The 22,490-nt window shown below is 55.7% G+C and overlaps 1 protein-coding gene across 1 annotated transcript; it reads left to right on the top strand.

Annotated features, from left to right (window-relative positions):
• The first annotated feature begins 10,938 nt into the window (after positions 1 to 10,938).
• On the top strand, positions 10,939 to 20,556 carry PRPF19 (pre-mRNA processing factor 19). The gene is made up of 16 exons (XM_056131647.1): positions 10,939 to 11,115; positions 12,275 to 12,424; positions 12,552 to 12,628; positions 13,218 to 13,359; positions 13,469 to 13,542; positions 13,629 to 13,691; positions 14,422 to 14,463; positions 14,565 to 14,639; positions 14,830 to 14,905; positions 15,027 to 15,136; positions 16,943 to 17,098; positions 17,204 to 17,273; positions 17,499 to 17,584; positions 18,208 to 18,378; positions 18,498 to 18,603; positions 20,411 to 20,556. Exons 1-16 carry the CDS (start codon positions 11,097 to 11,099, stop codon positions 20,506 to 20,508), a joined length of 1,515 nt encoding a protein of 504 aa, XP_055987622.1. The 5' UTR covers positions 10,939 to 11,096; the 3' UTR covers positions 20,509 to 20,556.
• The last annotated feature ends 1,934 nt before the right edge of the window (positions 20,557 to 22,490 follow it).

Below are 22,490 nucleotides of genomic sequence, written 5' to 3'. Positions count from 1 at the left end.
ACACCCTACCTGGGCCCGCTCGAGCAAATCGACGATCAACGGGAGGGCCTTTACTTTACTTTACTTTACTCTCTTTATGTTCTCTAGTGGTATAAATTGTCTCAGTCATCTGGGGGTCTCCCACCCCACCCCCACCGCCAGGCAGGTTGTATACCTTTTGGGAAAAATACCCAAGGACCTCTGGTTACCTTGGGGAGATTGTCTAAAATCTTGTTGATTTGGGGTTTTCAGACCCTACCTAGGGGTGCTCAGGAGTAATCCTTATGGTATTTGGGGGATTTACATAGTGCTGGAGATTTTTTTTTTATAATTTATTTATTTATTGAATCACTGTGGGAAAAGTTACAAAGCTTTCAGGTTTAGGTGTCAGTCATGCAAATATCAAACACCTTTCCCTTTACCAATACTTATTTTTTACCACGAAGAACCCCAATAAAACCCCACCCCCACCCCTCCCAATGCCTGCCAGGCAGATGAATTCTAGTTGACACTCTATCTGCTTTGGTTAGATTCATTGTTTCAATAAAAGATGCACCACTATTATTTAGAGTTTACCCTCTCCCCCCAGATCAGACATGCTGAGAAAGCATTGTGAAGTGATTTGCTTTCTACAGCTGGGTTCAAGAATTAAATGTTGGTTTTGGATTTCCGCAATTTTGCTAATTAACCCTGGAAGTATTTCTACTGAGAGTCAGATAATTAAGAGATTGGTTTCTGTGCTCTGGAGTCGTGGCCGTGCTGGTGAGCAGCTCGTGGGAGGCAACTGGTGGCCTCGGTAGGGCGTGAAGGACGGACTGGAACGCCCCCCTTCCCATGAGGTTTTAGTCGCCCCCACACCCCCGGCTCACACCTGCTCTCCACAAGGCACCCATGTGGTCACCATCTTCTTTCCAGAGAGAAGAGGGTGAATGGGGCAACACCCTTTCCCCTCCGGGCAGACATGATGGCCTGGATTAACGCATAGTACGTTCACTTTTCTGCTCCAAGCTGCCGGGTTCTGCATTAAGTCCTTGTGCTTCTGGGTCCGTGGCCGTGCTAGAGAGCCGCTCGTGGGGGGCAACTGGTGACCTCGGTAGGGCGTGAAGGACGGACCGGAACGGCCCCTTCCCATGAGGTTTTTGTCGCCCCCACACCCCTGGCTCATACCTGCTGTCCACAAGGCTCCTATGCGGCTGCCATCTTTCTTTCCAGAGGGAAGAGGGTGGAAGGGAGCAACACCCTTTCCCCTCCAGGCAGACATGATGGCCTGGATTAACGCATAGTACGTTCACTTTTCTGCTCCAAGCTGCTGGGTTCTGCATTAAGTCCTTGTAGTGCTGGAGATTTAAATCACGCTCCGTTGCATGCAAAGCCAGCACCTTAATCTCTGAAAAGTCTTTCTGGTAATTCAAAACCTCCTTGTTTTGAATTACCCAATCCTGTGTAACGTGTCCACACAGGTGACCTCTCACTCCACTTGGGACATGGAGCTGTTTGTGGATTACTGATCGACTGATGTATCCCCTCTCTCTCCCCTAGCAGTGGTGGTAGTAGGATCTTCCTGGAGAAGTAGGTTAGGGCTTTTCTCTCCCAAGAACTGGGCACAGAATTCTTCCTCTTGGGACCCCTTTCCCAGCCTGGAGAAGGTCCGTCTCCTCTCTGGGCAGGTTGAGAAGCTGGGGTGGGGATCAGAAGCCATGTTCTTACCTGGAATATTCACTCCAAAATTGATTGCTCTGATTCCTCTCTGTTCCCTGAAGGACTGACTTTTGAAACACAAAACCAGTGGGAAAAGAAAGAAAAGAAAGCAAAAAGGGGGGCTGGAAAGATGGTACAGCAGGGAGGGCGCTTACCTTGCACATGACTCACCTGGGCTCCATCCCTGGTATCTGGTCCCCTAAGCACTACCAGAAGTGATCCCTAAGTGCAGAGCCAGGAGTAAATCCTGAGCACAACTAGGTGTGACCCCCAAACCACAAACCCCATCTCTAAAAACCCTCAATGTAGAGCCAGAGTGACAGTACAGAGAACAGGGCGCTTGCCTTGCACATGGCCAACCCCGACTTGTTCCCTGACTTCCCATAGGGTCCCCTGAGCCCACCAGGTGTGAGTCCTAAGTGCAGAATGAGGAGTAACACCCGAGTACCACTGGATGTGACCCTAAAAGATTAAGAACAACAAAACCAGCCCTCAAAAGTTGTGAAGGGGCTCCCCCTTTTTCCTCCACTCTGCAGTTATAGATAGATGCTCCCCAGCAGAGGGATCCCCTGGTTTTGCACCCAAAGGTGGCCCCAATGCCTTGGACAGCATCTGCCTTGCACACAGCAGGTGTCTAATAAGATTTGCCAGGAAAATGACATGTTGCCTCTTTCTCCCTCCCATCTGTCCCCCTGCGACCCCAGAAAGTGTCTTCCAGAGGAATCTTCTGGCACTCTTGTGAGCATAACTCAACGGCAGTATGTTGACAGTCCAATCAAGTCTAACCACTTCTCGTTTGAGGCCCCACCTCACCCCAGTTATTTCCTACCACAGTCAGTTATGCAAGAACCGGCCCATCAGACACCTGCCAGTTCTCCCACAAACCACGGGGCCCAAGTATGCCAGGGGTAGAGTGGGACCTCCAGAAATACTAGTGACCAGAACCTTCCCAGTTCCCACAATCACACAGTTGTCTACCAGGGAACCCACCAAACAGACACTTAGACACAAGTGAGTAAGCAGAGTCACAGGGAGCGGCGTGGAGGAGAATCTCAAGGTGTGGTGGGGGACTGAACCAGCCAAGGGTCAAGAAGGTGCCAGGCGCCAGAGCGATAGTACAGTGTGTAGGGCATTTATCTTGAACATTGCCGACCTGGTTTCAATCCCCAGCATCCCATATGATCCTCCGAGCATTGGCAGGAGTGATTCATGAGTGCAGAGCCAGAAGTAATCCCTGAGCACCAGGTGTGACCCAAAAAAAACAAGAAGAAGAAGAAGAAGAAGAAGAAGAAGAAGAAGAAGAAGAAGAAGAAGAAGAAGAAGAAGAAGAAGAAGAGGAAAGAGAGGAAGTAGAGGAAGTAGAGGAAGAAGAGGAGGAAGAAGAGGAGAAGAGGAGGAGGAGAAGGAGGAGGAGGAGAAGGAGGAGGAGGAGGAGGAGGAGAAGGAGGAGAAGGAGGGGAAGGGGAAGGGGAAGGGGAAGAAGAAGAAGGAGAAGGAGAAGGAGAAGGAGAGGAAGAGGAAGAGGAAGAGGAAGAGGAAGGAGAGGAAGGAGAGGAAGGAGAAGGAGGAGGAGGAGGAGGAGGAGAAGAAGAAGATTATTATTATTATTATTATTATTATTCCAGGGAAAGTGACCTTTGAGGTAAGACGCAAGTTTACTCTGGAAGAGAAGGGGGCAGAGGGAGAGGGACAGAGGAAGGGAGGGGAAGAGAGAGGGGGGAGAGAGAGGGGAGGGGTCTAAGGGTTATAGGTTATAGGCAGGGGTCAGGGGTCAGAGTGATAATACAGCAGGTAGGCCATTCAAAATTTTAGAATTCCTGGAGTGCGCAGCCACAAATACATCTCATACTCTACATCACTGATATGCCAGGAGTAACACAGCACATTGGATGGGATGTAAAGTAGAAGGAAACCAATCTCAATTAAGAAAATATTAACACACAAGTCTTAACCTGTAATAACATCTCTTATACAAGGGCTTAACGACTCCATGGTGAGATAGAACAATCTTCACACAATTTCTTCTAAGGAAACCTTATTTGATCATTTTTAGTGAATGATTGATAACCAGCAATATAAAATAAAGTAGGGCCTGCTCTTGGGATGGGCTTGAGTGTTGGTTGGGAAAATTGGAAATAATGGAGGTGGGAAGGTACAAAGATGGTGGGATTGGCGTTGGAATATTGAATGTAATAGATCATCATGAATAACTTTATAAAAATAAATAAATAAATTTTAACAAATACAGCAGGTAGGTTACTTGCCTTGTATGACCAGCACTCTGTGTGGTTCCCTGAGCCTGCCAGGAGTAACCCCTGTGGCAAAGCCAGAAATAAACCCTGAGCACTGCTGGATATGGGTACCCAAAAACAACAACAACAACAAAAGCAAACAAGAATAAAAAAGCAACAGGCTGCAGGGAAAGTTACAGGGCAGAGCTCTTGGAGGACTGGAAAAACCAGTGTGATTGGAGAGCAGGTGAGGTGAGACTTGGAGGTCAGCATGGGCCACATGGTCGTGGTGTCCATCAAGTTTTCTTGGCCAGAAACACTTGCCTTTATTCATGCATTTTGCAAAAACAAAGTCACCTCCTCCAAGATGCCCATCGTGAATATACCGCCTGAAGAAGTCTCCCTCCCATCCCTAGCATTCCTCCCCAGCATTCCCTCTCTGCCTTACTTTGATTTCTTCACAGCCTTCGTCATGCTAGAGTTTTCCTCCAATGTGGTGGTTGGTTGTCTCGGCATACCCCTCCCCCAAACAGAACGTGAACCCCAAGAGAGCAACAGTCTTGCTTTTCTTGTTTATCATTTGTATCCCCGGTTCTCAGAACAAGGGCTGGACTCCAAAGAGGTGCCTGATCAATATTTGTTGAATGCATGAAAAGGCCCCGGGGAGAGGCAGGGATAGATTTTTCCATTGAAAGTAGTTCACTGGCTGCTTTGTGGTAAGTGGGTTAGAAGCAGATTAGGGTAGAAGCAAAAGCAATCAAGTATGCACTTTCACTGGTGCCAGGGAGAGATGCTCCTAGTTTGATCAATTTTATTTGCCTCTAGAGATGATCACAACGTGAAAATTTGTATTGTCCTTATTCTGTTGCCAGACTTTGTTCAAAGCACTTTGGTGGGGGGGGGGGTGAGGGGCAATGGAAGTGTTTGGACTACACCCAGCAATGCTCAAGGCTTACTCCTGACTCTGTGCTAAGAGATCGCTCCTGATAGGGCTCAGAGAACCACATGTGATGCAGGGGATTGAACCCAGGTTGGTCACATGCAAGGCCAGTGCCCTGCCCATTGTATTATCTCTCCATAGCAGGAATTAATTTTGTCTTGTTTTTGTTTGGGCTGAGCATCCTCCACCCTCCAGTAGGCAGGGGTCACACCCACCAACTGACCCCCAGCACCGTGTAATGCCATCAACAGCCAAGACCCAGAGACTATAAAACCCAGCTCCCGGAAGCAACATCTTATTATATCATTCTTACTTTGGACAATCTGGCAGGCTACCGAATGTAACCTGCCCACACGGCAGCGTCTGGCAAACTCCCCGTGGTGTACCCAATATGCCAAATACCAGTAACAATGATGGGTCTCATTCTCCTAACCCTGAAAGAGCTTTGAATATGGCACTTTTTAAAATCTCAAGGCTAGGATGAAGGAGACATTACTGGTGCCTCCTTGAGGCAATGGACAAACAACAGGATGACAGTGATCGTGATCGTGATTGTGTTTGGGGGGAGGGGTCACACCTGGCAGTGCTCAGGAGACCATATGCTGGAGATCAAACCCAGGTCAGTCGCATACAAAGCAAAAACAGAACTGCCTTACCCACTGTACTATCTCTCTGGTCCCAGGAATTAATATTTTATAAGTGCTTTGGGGTCAGGAGAGATAGAACATTAGGTAAGGGACTTACCTTGCACACGACTATTCGGAATTGATCCCTGGCATCAAATAGGGTCTCTTGAGACCCACCAGGAGTGATCTCTGAGCACAGAGCCAGGAGTAAGCCCTGAATACCTCTGGGGTAAGCTTACCCCCGCTCCCCAATTTAAGTCTTAAGTATCATCAGTGTTGCTCAACTACTTAAATCAATAAATATGGATGAACAGATTCACAGAATATTAAGGACTAGAGGACCTGCTTGGCTAGCTGGAGCCCTGGGTTCTATCCCTGACACCACATGGGTTCCCAAGCACCAAAAACCAACCAACCAAATAAATAAAAGTCCCCAAAGCAAGATTATTTCCTCAGAACAACCCTGTGGGGGGAGGGGGTTGTATCACTGTCACCACTTCTCTGTTTCACGGAGGAAAAAGTGATGCCAAGACATTCCCACAGCATCCCGGCTCGGGGGAGGCAGGGAAGAAGTGTGTATCTCCGGCCCGTGGTTCCGGCCACCCTACTGTCACGCCTTTGGTCTCTGTGGCTTGAACGCTCCTCTCCAAGCGTTTCCTCACTTCTGCTCTTTCTCAGGGCAGGCCTTCCGTTCTCCTTCCCCTCTCTCTGACTTTTGCCCATCCACTGGGAATCCAGAATGCCTCTGTGTGTGTGTGTGTGTGTGTGTGTGTGTGTGTGTGTGTGTGAAGTCTTCCCCATCATGAGAAATTCTTGGGGGTTGGAGAGATAGTACAGCGGGTACAGCGGGTAGGGCATTTGCCTGCACGCGGCAGACCCGGGTTCGATTCCCAGCATCCCATATGGTCCCCTGAACACCGCCAGGAGTAACTCCTGAGTGCAGAGCCAGGAGTAACCGCTGTGCATCGCCAGGTGTGACCCAAAAAGAAAAAAAAAGAAATTCTTGGGGTACCACTAAGATGTTGGAATGTTCAACCGACTTCAGACAGAACTGAGAGAGAACATCAGATGCCGCAAGCAACTGGCCTGGGCTCCCAGCAGCTCCGAGCCACTTTACAACGCTCTCTTGGAGCCCAGGCTGTTCCCTGTGCTCTGACCAGGGGCTGTCAAGCCAAACATCCAATGACCAACCCCCACCTTGGGGTCTATTGATTTGCTAGAATGACTCATAGAACTCAGGGGAACGAGTTACTTACTGGATGTCGAGTTCACTATCGGGTCAGGTTTGACTAGATGGGAGAGAGGCAAAGCAGGTGACCCGGAGGGAGGGCATGGAGCTTCCCCACATCTTTTCCAGAATATTCTCCCACTATTGCCCCCAACCTCCAAGCACTCACCCATCTAAAGTTCTTTGTTGTTGTTGTTATTTTCTGTTTGTTTGTTTGGGAGGCCACACTTGGAGATGTTCAGGAGTTATTCCTGACTGCACTCAGGAATCACTCCTGGTGGTGCTTATCAGGGGTGCCAAGGATGCCAGAAATCAAACCCGGGTCAGCCGCGTGCAAGGCAAGCACCTTACCTGCCATACTCTATCTCTCCAATCCCAAGATTTGTTTTGGTTTTGGGGTTTGGAGCCACATCCGGTGATGCTCAGGACTCATTCCTGGCTCTGCTCAGGGATCACTTCTGGTGGGGCTTGGGAGACCATCTGGGGTACTAGAGATTGAACCCAGGTCAACCATGTGTTAGGCAAGTGCCCTACCCACTGTACTCTCTCCAGCCCCAGGTATTTTTTTTTTTTTTTTGGTGGTGGTGGTGGCTACATTCCGTGATGCTCAAGATGAGATGCTCCTGGCTCTGCATTCAGGGATCACTCCTGGCAGGCTCAGGGGACTTTATGGGATGCAGGGGATCAAATCATGGTCGGCTGCCTGCAAGGCAAGCACCCTACCCCTTGTACTATGTCTCCAGCCTCTTCCCATTTTTTTTTCCTTTTGGACCACACCCGGCAATGCACACAGGTCACTCCTGGCTCTGCACTCAGGAATTACCCCTGGCGGTGCTCAGGGGACATATGGGATGCTGGGAATCAAACCTGGGTCGGCCGCATGCAAGGCAAACGCCCTACCCGCTGTGCTATCACTCCAGCCCCTCTTCCCATTTTTTCATTTTTAACTTTTAGGCGCTATGATTTATAATGCTGTAAATGATAGGCTTTTATACCCATATAGCCCACAGTTCCCACTGCACAGATGGGAAGGCATTTTATTTTTTTCTTTTTGGGTCACACTCAGCAATGCACAGGAATTACTCTTGGCTTTGCACTCAGAAATTACTCCTGGCGGTGCTTGGGGGACCATATGGGATGCTGGGAATCGAACCCGGGTCAGCCACGTGCAAGACAAACGCTGTACCTGCTGTACTATCGCTCCAGCCCCCATACAGATGGGAAGATTTTAGCATCTTGTCATTCGGGGCTTTCATTGCACAGGATGCTTGATTATATTTTCAGGACCAGATTCAACTTTGACACCCTGTGTCCTTCCCAGAGGTCAAGAGACTGAGTTAGACACACACTGCATTCTAGCACCCAGCCTCCAGCCCTTAGATGGGGTCAAAAGCTGCACCACTGAGTCCAATGACCCCTTTGGTCAGCCAACACTTCCAGGGTTCAGAGAGCTGTGAGCCAGGAACTGGAACCAAGTACATATGAGAACTAGAGTCTGATCACTGGCATGACTGAATATTTCCCTTTTTTTTTTTTAAAAATAATGTAGGAGTAGTGCTATTTGTTCAGCCATTGATTAAGCTGATTTAATTGAACTCCACGAATATTTCCTTCTAAACCATAATACAGCACTGACTTTTTGAGTCCAGTTCGTTTGCAGCTCTGTGGCTAAGAGCACTCCACCTACCACATTTGTCTGTCTTGCTGCTTTGTCTGGGACTCTTGGACCGTGTCCCCCAACTCCAGTAACCTAGAAATAGTCACAAGGCTTGCATATTATCTGAGCAGGATGAGGGATTAGAAGTCATGCAGGAGGCGGGTAAAGACGGTGATCAAGTCACAGCAAATTGGCAGCAGGGTCAGGGTCAGAATATTATTGTTAATTATTGCTTTTGGGGGGGGGTCAGAATATTATTGTTAATTATTGGTTTGGGGCCACACTCCGCATTGTTCAGGGCTTGTTTCTGGCTCTGTGCTCAAAGATCACTCTCAGAAGGGCTCAGGGGACTGACTATATGGGGATGCCCGGGATTGAGCCTGGTTTGGTGTGTACAAGGCAAGTGCCCTACCCATTGTACTATGTGTACAATTATACCAGCTCTCAGAACAGTTAAATTTTTTTTTTGGCTTTTTGGGTCACACTCAGCGATACACAGGGGTTACTCCTGGCTCTGCACTCAGGAATTACCCCTTGCGGTGCTCAGGCGACCATATGGGATGCTGGGAATCGAACCCGAGTTGGCCGCGGGCAAGACAAACACCCTACCCACTGTGCTATTGCTCCAGCCCCAGAACAGTTAAATTTAATTTGGTTTTGAGGCCACAACTGGCGGTGCTCAGGTCTTACTCCTAAGTCTGTGCTCAGGGATCACTCCTAGCAGTGCTCAAGGGAACATATGTGGTGTCAGGGTTGGAACCCGTTGTTGGCTGTTGCTCAAGACCAGTGCTTTACTCACTGTACAATTTTTCCAGCCCCCAGCACGGTTTCTTGGCCAGTCTCAGTTTCTCTGTCCAGCTGCATTTGTGTCTTTTTCACCAGGCCACCCTGGTGACCAACAAGGGTAGTTCAAAGACAGCTGTCTTATAATTATTACCTAGTAAATATCTGTGATTGCGCTTTCTAACGCAGACCCCAGGAATATGCATTTTGGGGGTGAGGGTGATGCTCAGGTCTTACTCCTGTCTCTGTGCTCAGGGGTCAATCCCCGTGATGCTCAGGGAATCACGTGTGGTGTTTGGGATCAAACCAGAGTTGGCCACGTGCAAGGCAAAAGCCTTAACCCCTGTATCTCTAGTCCAGGAATATGCATGACAAAAAATTATTTGTTGAAAGTACTATTTGGTGGGAGGAGGTGGGGTGTGTTTGAGCACCACCTGGTGGTACTCAGGGGTATTTCCAGCTCTGTGCTCCCGAGTGACTCCCCTGCTTCGCTGGGGCACTTGTGTGTGGTGCTGGGGATCCCAATTAGGGTTCACTGCAAGCAAGATAAAGCATGACCTCGACCTCTTGGACCTCAGGATATGCATCTTAAGAAAGCTCATTAGGGCCATGATTTAGAGATACAAAAGAATCTCCAAACCGAGTGGCTTGCTGCAGAGATTTCTCCAGACCCAAATTATCTAGAATTTTAAAATTCCAGGAGCACACAATTGGTCTCGTGGCCACTTGACATATTATGCTATTATTAACAAGCATTACAAAAGAGAGTATGGGGGGAGATCACTATAGAAGCAGGGGCAGGGGTGGGATGGGGGGGGATACTGGGGACTTTAGGGGTGGGAGATGTGCACTGGTGGAGGGTTGGGTGATGGATCATTGTATGACTGAAACTCAAACAGGAAAGGTTTGTAACTATCTCACGGAGATTTAAAAAATAATAATAAAAATAAAAAAAATAAAATTAACATTCTGAATTAAAAAAAAAGTACTGTGGAGTTCATGCCCAATTCAATCAGCTTAATCAGTGGCTGAATAAACAGCAGTACTGAGTCACACATTTATTTATTTATGCTACATTTATTTATTTATTTTTGCTTCTTTTGGGGTCACACCTCAGGATGCCCATGAGTTCCTCCTGGTTCATGCACTCAGGAATCACTCCTGGCGGTGCTCGGGGGACCCTATGGGATGCTGGGAATCGAACCTGGGCCGGCCGCGTGCAAGGCAAACGCCCTATCCATTGTGCTATTGCTCCAGTCCCAGTACTCCTACATTTAAAAAAAAAAAAAAGATAAGAACGCTCGGGTTCGATCCCCAGCATCCCATAGGGTCCCCCGAGCACCGCCAGGAGTGATTCTGAGTGCAGAGCCAGGAGTAACCCCTGGGCATCGGCTGGGTGTGACCCAAAAAGCAAAAAAAATAAAAATAAAAAAAGAGAAAACAAAAAGAAAAGAAAGCTCGTTAGCCGTTAGGCAATTCTGGGGCACGCCAGGGTTTCCCCGCCCACTCACAGTCTACTCGCACCTTCTCTCTCTCCCAGCGTGGCCCTGATCCCGCAGCGGGGCGCCTCGCGCACGCGCGCGCACGGCACCACGGGAAATGTAGTTCGGCGCCTCCCGGCTCTTCCCACGGGGCGGTGGCGGGTGGGGGGGGGGGGGTGAGGAGCTGGGCGCGGGCCGGAGGGAGCCGAGCGGATCCGGAAACAGTCGAGCGCGGCGCCGGCGCGGCGCGCGGCCCTTTCCTGCCCCGCTGGCTGCCGGGAAAGGGCCATTTCCGGGAGGCGCTGCGGGCTGAGGCGCGCGGCTGGCGGCGGCGGCGGCGGCGGCCCCACGTGAGGCGCTCGGCGCGCATCGCTCGGCGGGGGCCTTGCAGCCCGCTCGCCGCCGACCGGCCGGAAGCGGCGGGGAGCCGGAAGTGGCCCGAGTGAGGCGCCTGGGAGCGCGGCCGCGGCGCCATGTCCCTCATCTGCTCGAGTGAGTGTCGGCGGCGGGCGCGGGGGCCTCGGCTCGCGGGGGCGCGGGGGGCTCGGGCCGGGCCGCGCGGGCGCCGTTGGCGGGGCTCGCCCGTCGCCCCTCGTCTCGCCCCGCGGAGGTGGGTGCGGGGGGGGGGAGGCGACACCGAGGAAGCGGGAGGGTGGTGGGGGGACACACTCGGGCCTGCGCCGCGGCTGGGGACGCGGGGCCTCGGGCCTCAGTTTCCCCCCGATCCTGCCCCGCACTTTGCACGGGTGACACGCACGGGGCTCCCCCGGGAAGGACCGGGGATCTCAGACCCGGTAGCGACCCCAGCCGGCGATCCCCTTGCACCAGACGCCCCCCCCCCCCACCCCCTTAGCAGCAGTGACGCGCCCCCAGGCCCCTCCCCGGCGGCGCGGTGAAGGCGGGGCCCGCTGGCTCCGGGCGCAGTGCTCACCGGGTCTGCGCGTTTCGGCACGCCCCGCCTGCTTTTTTGGCAGGTGGAAGGGGGGGAAGCAGTGGCGGGTTCCCCACCCTGGGCGTGGCGTTCTCCTCCTTTGGTGGCACCTTTCTGCAGGGGATGGGGGGGAAGCGTGCTCACCTGCCCCGGAGCCGGTTTGCGTAGGCGTTTGCACAAGCGTTTGCACAAGCGTTTGCACAAGCATTTGCAAGGTCTTTGCTTCCCCTTGCACCCTGCGTGTGCCCTCAGTGCCCACTGTTCTCTACTGCCTAAATGGGAGGGGGGGACCCCTGTCCCCTACCCCCCTTGTGTTGCCTGACCAGCTCTCAGCACTTCCCCGCACCCGCCCTGCTGCTGTTTGCAGCCCTCCCGTCTCCTGATCCCTCTGGTTTCCCGCCTGAGATGCTGCTGGCTTGGTCCTGTCTCTGGCAGGGGCGATGGGTGATCTCTGCATGGGCGATGATGTCCCAGGTGTGGTTGGTGTCCTTTCCGACCCGCCTGGCCTCTAGCTGACCCTTCGAGCCTGGTGGAAAGCACCCTCCGAAGCCCCAGTCCTGAGCCGGCCCTGTCTCTCTCGCTTCCTGCTGGCTGGGAGTTGGGGTCTTGGGGGTCCGTTGGGGTCAGCCGCAAGAGCCCGCCTGCCCCTTGCCCCTCCCCTGCCACCACCGGGCCTGAGGTTTGCCTCCAGTTCACTGCGTGCCTGCCTCCTCCCGGCAGTCTCCAATGAAGTGCCCGAGCACCCGTGCGTGTCGCCGGTGTCCAACCATGTGTACGAGCGGCGGCTCATCGAGAAGTACATTGCCGAGAACGGCACGGACCCCATCAACAACCAGCCTCTGTCTGAGGAACAGCTCATCGACATCAAAGGTGCCGGCTGGAGAGGGCGAGGGCTGTGGTGGGGGAGGAGGATGTGGCCTTTTCCGAAGGCGGGAGTGGGTGGGGGGCACAGATCCCCCCGGGACTCTGTCCTAGGACCGGCTTTCCTCTCCCGCAGTTGCTCACCCGATCCGGCCCAAGCCGCCCTCGGCCACCAGCATCCCAGCCATCCTGAAGGCCCTGCAGGATGAGTGGGTGAGTGTCGGGGAGAGATTGGTTGGATGTCACGAGGACGGGGGGTGGGGGGGGCTCTTTCTTTTCTTTTCTTTTCTTTTCTTTTCTTTTCTTTTCTTTTCTGAGGGGTGGGGGAATCGGAGGAGCGGGTGGTTTGGAAGTGACGTGAGCCAGCGTTGGCTCCCTCCACACGCCCAGGCTTGTGACCATGGCGAGTGGCTTGGTCTCCAAGGTTGCTTGCGTGGGGTTCAGCTGAGCATCTTATCCTCCGGGGTCCTCTTATTCCTCGGCGTCCCTAACACTAACAGCTAAAAGCAGGCAAGGGGGGCATAGCCAAGGGACCCTGGGGCAGCCTGGAACGGCAGTGACTGCCTTGTTCCCTTCCGGAGAGGTGACAGCCGCATGTTGGCACTGACGGGTGCAATGGAGGAAGGGCGGGAGAGTGTCGGCGGCTCCGTCCCTGTCCCCGTGTCCGCACCGTGGCCGTGTCTTCCAGCTGGCGTTACTCAGCTCCTCCTCTAGTCACTGAAGGGGTCTGGGCTGCAGGGGTGACTCCTGTGCATCCGGCGCCGCTCATGCCCGCCCTCCCTCCCTCCCTCCCTTCCCGCAGGACGCCGTCATGCTGCACAGCTTCACCCTGCGCCAGCAGCTGCAGACCACGCGCCAGGAGCTGTCGCACGCGCTCTACCAGCACGATGCCGCCTGCCGTGTCATTGCTCGTCTGACCAAGGAGGTCACTGCGGCCCGAGAAGGTGCGGGGTGGGGCAGGGGTTGGTGGGGGGGCAGGGGACAAACTCACCCCAGGGCTGGTTCTGCTGATGACGTCGTTCCCGTCTAATCTCTTCTAACCTTGTCTCTCAGCTCTGGCCACCCTGAAGCCACAGGCTGGCCTCATTGTGCCCCAGGCCGTGCCCAGCTCCCAGCCAAGTGTGGTGGTGAGTATCCCGCCCCCATGCCAGCTGGTTTTCGAGGGCGGCTCCAGCAGCCTGTGCCTCATTCTCCTTTGTCTCTCTTCTCTCAGGGTGCAGGGGAGCCCATGGATTTGGGTGAGCTGGTGGGAATGACCCCTGAAATCATCCAGAAGGTAAGCCGTGTCCACGCTTGGTCAGACTGGGGCGGGGGGGGGCTTACGTCTCCTCTTCTGCACCCCAGTCCTAAAGTTGGGGAGCAGAGGGGCTGAGCGCAGACGCCCACCGCGTTGGCTTTGTCCGTTGACGTCATGCAAACGTTTCCCGTTTCCGACCGGTCTCCGGTATCTCGCTTTCCGGCTTCCGAACCAAGGCCAGTGCTGCCGCTGGCGCGCTCTGCCAGCTCGGTTCCCACAAGCACAGGCTGTGGCGTCTGGCGCTCTCAGTCTGTCGGTGTTAAAGCCGTCTGTGTTTCTTCCTCTAAAGGAGGCAGGAGTTGGCATTTCACAGGGCGTAGGCTGGGATGCGGCGGCTCAGCTCGGGGTAGCAAGAGCTGGTTTTCTGGCATCAACTTCCCCCCGCCCCCTCTTCTGCCAGAAACCCTTCGATGGGAGTTGATGGCGTGTGTCTTGGCCCGGGTAGTCCGGGCAGGCCTTGCGGTCCCCAGCCTCGTGGCCCAGACCGGGCCTGGGAGTTGTAGCCTTTCCTCAGCTCTGTCTTGCATTTCCCGCCCCTGGCTGAGTCTCCTTTGGGGCTCGCTTGTTCGCTGAATGGAATCGGGGCACGCAGCCTGGCAGCTGCCGCGTTCCTGGGGAGCTCATGCAATCGCGGCTGGCCTAGCCCCCGGCCTGCCGCCGGCCCGGCCGAGTCCCCCGTCTCACCGCGCCCCGTTCTCTCTCTCCCCAGCTTCAAGACAAGGCCACGGTGCTCACCACGGAGCGGAAGAAGGTGAGTCTTCGCGGAGCCGGGGCGCCGGCCCTTAGGAGACGGAGGTTGCCGAGTGTTGCACTCCTGACTTCCTGTCTCGGGGGGCTCTCTCTTCTCCCCAGAGAGGGAAGACTGTGCCCGAGGAGCTGGTGAAGCCGGAAGAGCTCAGCAAGTACCGGCAAGTGGCGTCCCACGTGGTGAGTGCCCGGTCCCTCTCCTTCGTGGCTGGAGGGGAGGCTTCGCGAGGGGGGCAGTGGGGTTCGCCATCCCAGGACACGGGCCTGTTTCTGGGCTTGGAATCACTCCTGTTCTCTTGGACGGGGAGGGGGCCGCGATGTGGCCATCCCGGCTGTCCGGTGACTGGGCAGGGCTGGCTGTCCCTCACAGGGTTTGCACAGTGCCAGCATCCCCGGGATCCTCGCCCTGGACCTCTGCCCCTCGGATACCAACAAGATCCTCACCGGTGAGAGCCGCCCGCCCTTGTCCTCTGCATGGGCCTGGGGACAGACGCCTCCTACGGCCTCCTGCCGCGGGGCGCCGGCCCGGCCAGGCTGGGATCTGAGTGTCGCACGGCTCCTCCTCAGGTGGGGCGGATAAGAACGTCGTCGTCTTCGACAAGAGCTCGGAGCAGATCCTGGCCACGCTCAAAGGCCACACCAAGAAGGTCACCAGTGTGGTCTTCCACCCTTCCCAGGTGAGCCTCCCAGCACCCCTGTCCGTTGGGCCTGACCCCTCCCCCCAAACCCCTCCTCCCTATGCCATGAGACCTGGGACTCCCCAGACAGAGTAGGCACTTGGGGGCTCTCTGCAGCCCTGGGGTTCCACTTACACAGGACCCGCTCTGGCCCTTTCCTGGAGACGGGCCTTCAGACCAGGAGAGGGAAAAAAAATCCATGGTTTTGAAAAAGCATCATCCCTGAGATGCTGTTGAGTTAAAACTCGGCCAGACCTTTCGTTCTGTCTTTTTTTAAATTGGGGGGCCATATCCGAAGTGGTACTCGGGGCTTCCTCCTGGCTCTGCATTCAGGGATCAGTCCTGGTGGTGCTTGGGGACACCCTTCCCGCAGTACTGTCTCCCCTAAAATTTGGTGTTGAGTTTGAAAGCCGTGTGGGTTAAGACAGTGGTTTTCAGCCGTTGGTCCTTGGCCTGGTGCCAGCCCGCAGGTGTGCCCTCTGCGGTCAGCAGCGTCTGGTCTTGGCTCAGACGGGCGTGGGACCGGTACCGTTATTTAGGGCTGGTCCTGGGAAGGTTGGACACCACTGGCTTAGGGTGTGAAGGTGGCTATGTTGAGCATAGTGGGTGCCCTTGTAGGTTTGGAGTGTCTGAGTCCCTCTGCGTCTGGGCACGGACGATAGTGTGGACTCGTGCTTCCCAAATAGCCTTCCCTCCATGTCCTAAGGGAACCAGAAGGGAGAATGTGAGACTTGTGTAAAGTGCAATGCGTGTGAATGGAAGTCCTCATCTCCTGCTTACTCTGGGCATGTTTCTCTCCGAATACCATATTGATAAAAATGATAGTTGGGGTCAGGAGGACAGCGTGGTGGCTCGGGCGCTTGCCTGGCACGTGATTGACTGGGATTAGATCCGCGGCGCCCCATTAGCACAGACTCAGGACTGAGCTCTGAGCACAGTGGTGTGTACCACCCGTCACCCCTCCCACCCCCAGTGGCACTAGTTTGACTTTGTAGATTGTAATACCCGAAGATACTTGGCCAGAGCAATAGCACAGTGGGTAGGGTGTTTGCCTGACACTCAGCCGTCCCAGGTTCAATCCCTGGCGTCCCATAGGGTCCCCCAGCACCGCCAGGAATAATTCCTGAGTGAAGAGCCAGGAGTAACCCCTGAGCATCCCTGGGTGAGACCCAAAAAGCAAAAATAAAAAAAGTGATGGAGTGCTGACTCTACAGACTCTCTCCCCACTTCACATGTTTTCTGAGAATTACCTTGCCCCAAAGTTCCTAAATGTGGGGTGGAGTGGATCAAGTTTGTTTTTTTCCCCCTTTTTGGGTCACACCCAGCGATGCTTAGGGATTACTCCTCGCTCTGCACTCAGGAATTACTCCTGGCGGAGTAAGGGGGACCGGAGATTGAACCCGGGTCAGCCGTGTGCAAGGCAAACATCCTACCCGCTGTACTGTTACTCTGACCCCTGGGTCAAGTCTTTGTAGTGCCTTCTAGACCTGTCACGTTGACTCGTGCACTGACCCACACACAGCCCAGGGCTCCGAGGGACGTGCAGTTCCTCCCTCAGCACGCCCTCCACTGTTCCCCTGTTGCCACCCACTGGGGAGCCTCCCCTTGGCCCAGCGCTGCTTGCTTGGCTTTGGTAATAGGTTGCACCAGCAGCTGGTCTTTGGCAGCATCGTGGGTGGTCCCAGGCCCTATGAGAGGAGGCGGGCTTGCTGCTGGTCACTATGGCCGTTCCTGGGCCCTTTTGGCAGAGAGTTGTGTCCACTTGACCTCCGAACCTGACGTCCTGCTTCTTCGCTTTCCTTCCAGGAGCTGGTGTTCTCTGCCTCCCCGGATGCCACCATCAGGATCTGGTCGGTCCCGAACGCCTCTTGTGTTCAGGTTGTTCGGGCCCATGAGAGTGCCGTGACGGGCCTCAGCCTCCATGCCACGGGCGATTATCTCCTGAGCTCCTCCGATGACCAGGTGCGGCCCCAGAAACCCCAGCCCCCTCCCCGCAAGCCCAGAACGGGGAGCCCCCTCTCTCCCCTCTCTGCCCCCTCTGAAAGGCTCCCCCGTCTCTGCTTGCAGTATTGGGCCTTCTCGGACATTCAGACGGGGCGTGTGCTCACCAAGGTCACCGACGAGACGTCTGGCTGCTGTGAGTTCCGTGGGGCTGGGCCTGCCTCGCAGTTTGCCATTTCTCATCCAAGTCCCCGTCTGACTTGCTCACTTGCCCATGGGAGCTTCTGAAAACGTGCTTCCTGCTCTCCCTGGACACCTGCACTTGCACTGACCAATGCAGAAAAGGAGTGTCCCTCTGGCTGCCCCAGTGTCTCGTGGGGGCCTCTGGCCGTGGTCCGACTCACTTCTCCCCTCCCCGCAGCGCTGACCTGTGCGCAGTTCCACCCCGATGGGCTCATCTTTGGAACAGGCACCATGGACTCTCAGATCAAGATCTGGGATCTGAAGGTAGGACACGGTCAGCTGAGCTCTTTGCAGGACGCCGGACCCTGGGCATGTCTGTGGGTGATGAGACGGTGACAGAGCGAGAGAGGGGGTGGGGGGGAGTGGAGGGAGAGAGAGAGAATGTGTGTGTTCTTGGACAGTGTGTGTGTTCTGGGACAGTCTGTGTATGTTCTGGGACAGATAGTGTGAGTGTGTGAGAGTGTGTGCGTGTGTTCTAGGACAGATTTTGTGTGTGTGTGTGTATGTTTGGATTCTGGGAGAGGGAACGAGAGTGAATGTGTGTATCGTGTGTGTGTGTGTGTGCGCTGAGGCAGAATGTGTGTGTGCTGGGACAGGGAGACAGCGAATGTGTGTGCATGTTTGTGTGTGTGCACACGCGACCATGCGTGTCACGTGTGCACTGGGGCACAGGACAGCGAATGTGTGTGCGTGTTTGTGTGTGTGCACACACGACCATGCGTGTCATGTGTGCACTGGGGCACAGGGCTGTGCCATCCCCCTCTGTCGTTCCTGCCAGCTGTCCTTCCCTGAGGAGCAGGAGGACATCTTCCTGGGGCTCCATTTCTCAAGCGCCCGTTTCCTCCCACCCGTGAGCGGGGGATGACCCTTTACTCCCGCACCCGCAGGAGCGCACCAACGTGGCCAACTTCCCCGGCCACTCGGGCCCCATCACCAGCATTGCCTTCTCTGAGAACGGGTACTACCTGGCCACGGCGGCCGATGACTCCTCCGTCAAGCTGTGGGATCTGCGCAAGCTGAAGAACTTCAAGACCTTGCAGCTGGACAACAACTTCGAGGTGCGCCCCTCCGCCCCGTCTCCTCTGGCGGCCGTTCCTCGAGTGAATCCAGCCCGCCGCGTTCCCAGTTGTCCCCGCGCCTCTGTCGCTCGCCCGTGACCTCTCTCCTGGTCTTGCAGGTGAAGTCCCTTATCTTCGACCAGAGCGGTACCTACCTGGCCCTCGGGGGCACGGACGTCCAGATCTACATCTGCAAACAGTGGACAGAGATTCTCCACTTCACAGGTACCGGCTCGCGGGTGCAGGGAAGCGGTGTAGTGCCAGTTGGGGCTGTCTTGGGGGAGTCCTGCAGGGGCCGTGGCAGCTTCTCCCCGGGATTGTAGAGTTGGGGGCCTGAAAGTTCTTCTTACTGATGCCGAGCAAGTCACTGAACCTCTCTGGCGAGGCCTCGATACCCGCCACTGACCGCGCACCCAGAGGGCCAGGGTCACAGGGGGAGAGTCCAGGGTGATTTGAGCCTTAGGAAGGGTTTGTTGCTTCTCAGCGTTGGGGCTGAGTCTTGGGGATCGAGCAGGAAGTGGCTCGGCCTTGTCTTAGCAAGAAGGGGCCTTCAGGTTCCGTGAGGAAGGCGGGTGTGAGATGCCTTCACGGATTCGTATTTCATTTCCCGAGAGTGTGAGAGGGCAGTGTGAACAATGCTGAGCTCTGGAGGGTCGCCAGGTGGCCGGTCTCCCCTTAGTGGAGGGACCATCCGCACCCAGGGGGTGGCCTGGCGACCCTTGCAGAGCTCTCACATGGGCCCCGCTGAGATGGGGCGTTTGCTTTGTGTGTGGCCCACCTGGGTTTGATCCCCAGCCTCCCATCTGGTCTCCTGAGCACCACCAGGAGTTAATTCTCGTTTGTAGAGCTAGGAGTGACCCCTGAACACTGCCGATGTGACCCTGAAACAATAGAACTATAGCTAGCTGTCACTTCACCTTGAAACCGCCAGGTGGACGGTGGCGACCCTGACAGTCACACCAGGAGTATTATAGCCGCTCTTTTTTTTTTTTTTGGGGGGGGGGTCACACCTGGTGATGCACAGGGGTTACTCCTGGCTCTGCACTCAGGAATTACTCCTGGCGGTATCTCAAGAGACCATATGGGATTCTGGGAATCGAACCCGGGTCGACCATGTGCAAGGCAAACACCCTCCCCGCTGTGCTGTCACTCCAGCCCCAGCCGCTGTCTCTTGTTAGCAGGTTGTGGGTGGCACACCGGATCCCTGTGCGAGCCCTGCTGTGTGCCTGTCACAGGCCTGGCCTTACCATGTGGCCCACAGTCGTTCCCCCTATCTGAAGCCCGGGTTTGGCTCGGGCACCCAGAGTGGTGCGTGGGGAGCACCGAGGAGCTTTCAGAGGGGGGCGAGGGGGGGAGGGCGGTTGACTCCAGGAGAAACTGGCATGTGGGGCCAGGAGTGGTGCCCCTGTGCCAGCCCTGCCCGTCGGGCCTAGGTCACCTACAGTCAGACCCTCCTTAGCAGTGACAGCTACCAGCCAGGAGTCAGAGCTGTTTGGAGACAAGCTTGAAGCTGGGCCGGAAGCTCAGCTCCCAAGTTTTCCGACTGCTCGGTGCGTCTCTGGGTTGAGGCCGCTGGGGCAACTCTGGGAGCGCCCGGCTTTGTGGGGTTCTCATAGTGGACCCCTGGGCTGGCAGGGCAGCGATCTCTGAGGGGTCGGGGAGGGGCCCTGGGCGCCAGAGATAGACTGAAAATACATAGAAGAAATACGGGGAAGGTGTCACGCCTGAGCCCCTAGCCCAGTGTTCCAGAGCGGGTGCCGTGACCCTGGGGGCCCGGGAGCAGCGTGGGGAGTGGTGACGGTCTCCTGTGCCCCTGCGGCCGGGGCTTTTGTTCGCCTCAGGAAGGGAGGTTTCCACCGGGACGCGGAGTTGGCTTCCAAAAAGGAGCTGGTCGCCACCCACGTTGGGCCGCCTCTGGCCGGCTGATTGCTGCCCCTGGGGGACAGGGCCATAGGCCCATCCCCAGAGGGGGCTGGACACTGCAGCAAGTGCTGGTGCAGGTTCTTCTCACCGGTGTCCCCTCTCTCCCCAGAGCACAGCGGCCTCACCACCGGGGTGGCCTTCGGGCATCACGCCAAGTTCATCGCGTCCACGGGCATGGACCGGAGCCTGAAGTTCTACAGCCTGTAGGCCCGGCCCTGCTGGCGCCAGCGGGCCTCATCTCAGTAGTGGGCAGAGCGAGGGGTGGGGCGGGGGGAGGAAGGGGAGACTCCTGGGGGGCAGGGGGGCAGGGGTGGGACTGCAAATCATTTCACTCTGGTCTGGGGGTGGCCCGAAAGCCACGTGGCACGGACCACCCTCATTTCTGCGTCTTCCAGGCCTGAGGGGCAGACACGGATGGCTCGGGCCCATCCAGACCTCTCCCGCGGGGGGCGGCTCCATCCCACCCCTGCCTTGTTCAGTTCTCGTTCGGTGGGGGGATGGGAGAGGCCGGGCCGCGGGAACTGTGAAGGGGAGGGACTCAAGGGCTCACGCAGGTTTTTATAAGCAGTAATCTAGTTTCATTAAAAAAAAGAAGGAAATCCGAAAGCACCGCCTCGTGTCTTTCTGCCTGTCCAGAGTCTGTCTGTGAGCTGCGGCGTCTGAGCGTGACAGGCCGGAGGGAACCCCACATTCCTCTCCTCAAGGCTCGCTGTGCTTTCTCTGGATTCGGGGGTCGCATAGAAATGATCCATCACCCAGGGTTCTGGCCAGCAGGAACCTCCTGGGCCCGGTTCTCTCCAGGGCCTCACCCTGGCTGTGGGGACAGACAGCTCTTCTCTGTGGTGAGGGGCCAGGGCACAGCCCAGGAGGAGGAGGGTTCCTGCGAGGTGGGTGAGAGAAAACCGGTCTCGAGCGGATTGAAACCAGAGAAGAGCTTTTTGGACTAGTCTGAGATTGCTGAAGATGTGGGATCCGATAACTGAGGCACTGGAGGACGGAGTCAGGAGAGCCCTTGGAGAGGGCTGGTCTGAAGGGGAGCTGTGGCCCAGCAGAGGGAACTTCCAAGAGGAAAGGGGGGGCCCACGTGGGTGGCCACCAGGTGGGACCCAGGAAGAACAGTAATTTGGGGGTGATCTAGAAGCAGATGAGATTCGGGGTTCAGAACCAGGACCAAGCCCTGAGCATCGCCCGGTGTGGCCCCCAAACCAACAGCTGCCACACCCACGACCCCCACCGCCTCATGCCTGCCAGACAACCCACTGCCCACCGCCCTGCTCTGTTATTGTGCTCACTGCCAGGCTGCTCCTTCATGACATGAGTACTGGGCGGAGTGTGGGGAGGGTGTGGAGGGATGGTGCTCTCCTAGGTGGTACAGGCGGCCAGAGACCCCGCGGGTGACTCTTGGCCAGTAGGCTGGGTGATCCAGTGTGAGCGCCTGAAGATGTGCTCCTGTGCCCTGCGGTGCCAGGGATGATCTGGGCACCCCAGCGGTGCTCCAGGGCCTCCAGGGTGGCCACCAGGGACCCTCTGGACGCTGGTGCCTGGGACGGACCCAGGGCTGGCTGCTTGCAAGGCAAGTTCCTTAACCCTTGTCCTGTCTCTGGGCTCTGCCAGGGTCGTCACTGCCACAATCCCCTTCCTGCTTCCTCTGCTCTTTCGTGCTGCTGCTGCGTCTCCTCTGCCACCCTCACTGCCTTCACTGCTATTCACACCTCCCCTAAAGCCCACCTCCCCCAGGCAGGCCTGGAAGCCTTTGGTGCTGGTCCCAGGCTGGCAGTGAGTGTCCTCACATCACTGGTTCCTGGCTCGAGCACTGTGGGAGGCATTTCCAGGTCTGTGCCCCCGCAGTTTAGACTCCTGGGGGTGGGACTGTAGACTCACTGCTGTCTTTCACCCTTCACCTCGTGCCATGATGCTCAGTGGTAGGAGACCATTGAGCCTGGGATCAGAGAGGTAGTACAGCAGGTAGGACACTGGCCTTGCATGTGACCAACCTCGGGTCAATCCCCAGCACCCTATAGAGTCTCCTGAGCCCTGCCAAGAGTAACCCTAAGCACAGAGCCAGGAGTAAGTCCTGGACACCACCGGGTGTGGCCAAAAAAATCACCAAAAAACCAATAAAAATGATGGTCAAGCCTGGACTAACAATGACAAAAACGACAACAAATGATCAAGCACAGGCAGGCTAT

Source organism: Sorex fumeus, unplaced genomic scaffold (genome assembly GCF_029834395.1).
Source record: "Sorex fumeus unplaced genomic scaffold, SorFum_2.1 ptg000093l, whole genome shotgun sequence".
NCBI classification, from domain to species: Eukaryota; Metazoa; Chordata; class Mammalia; order Eulipotyphla; family Soricidae; genus Sorex; species Sorex fumeus.
This window is presented reverse-complemented; position numbering and strand designations above follow the sequence as displayed.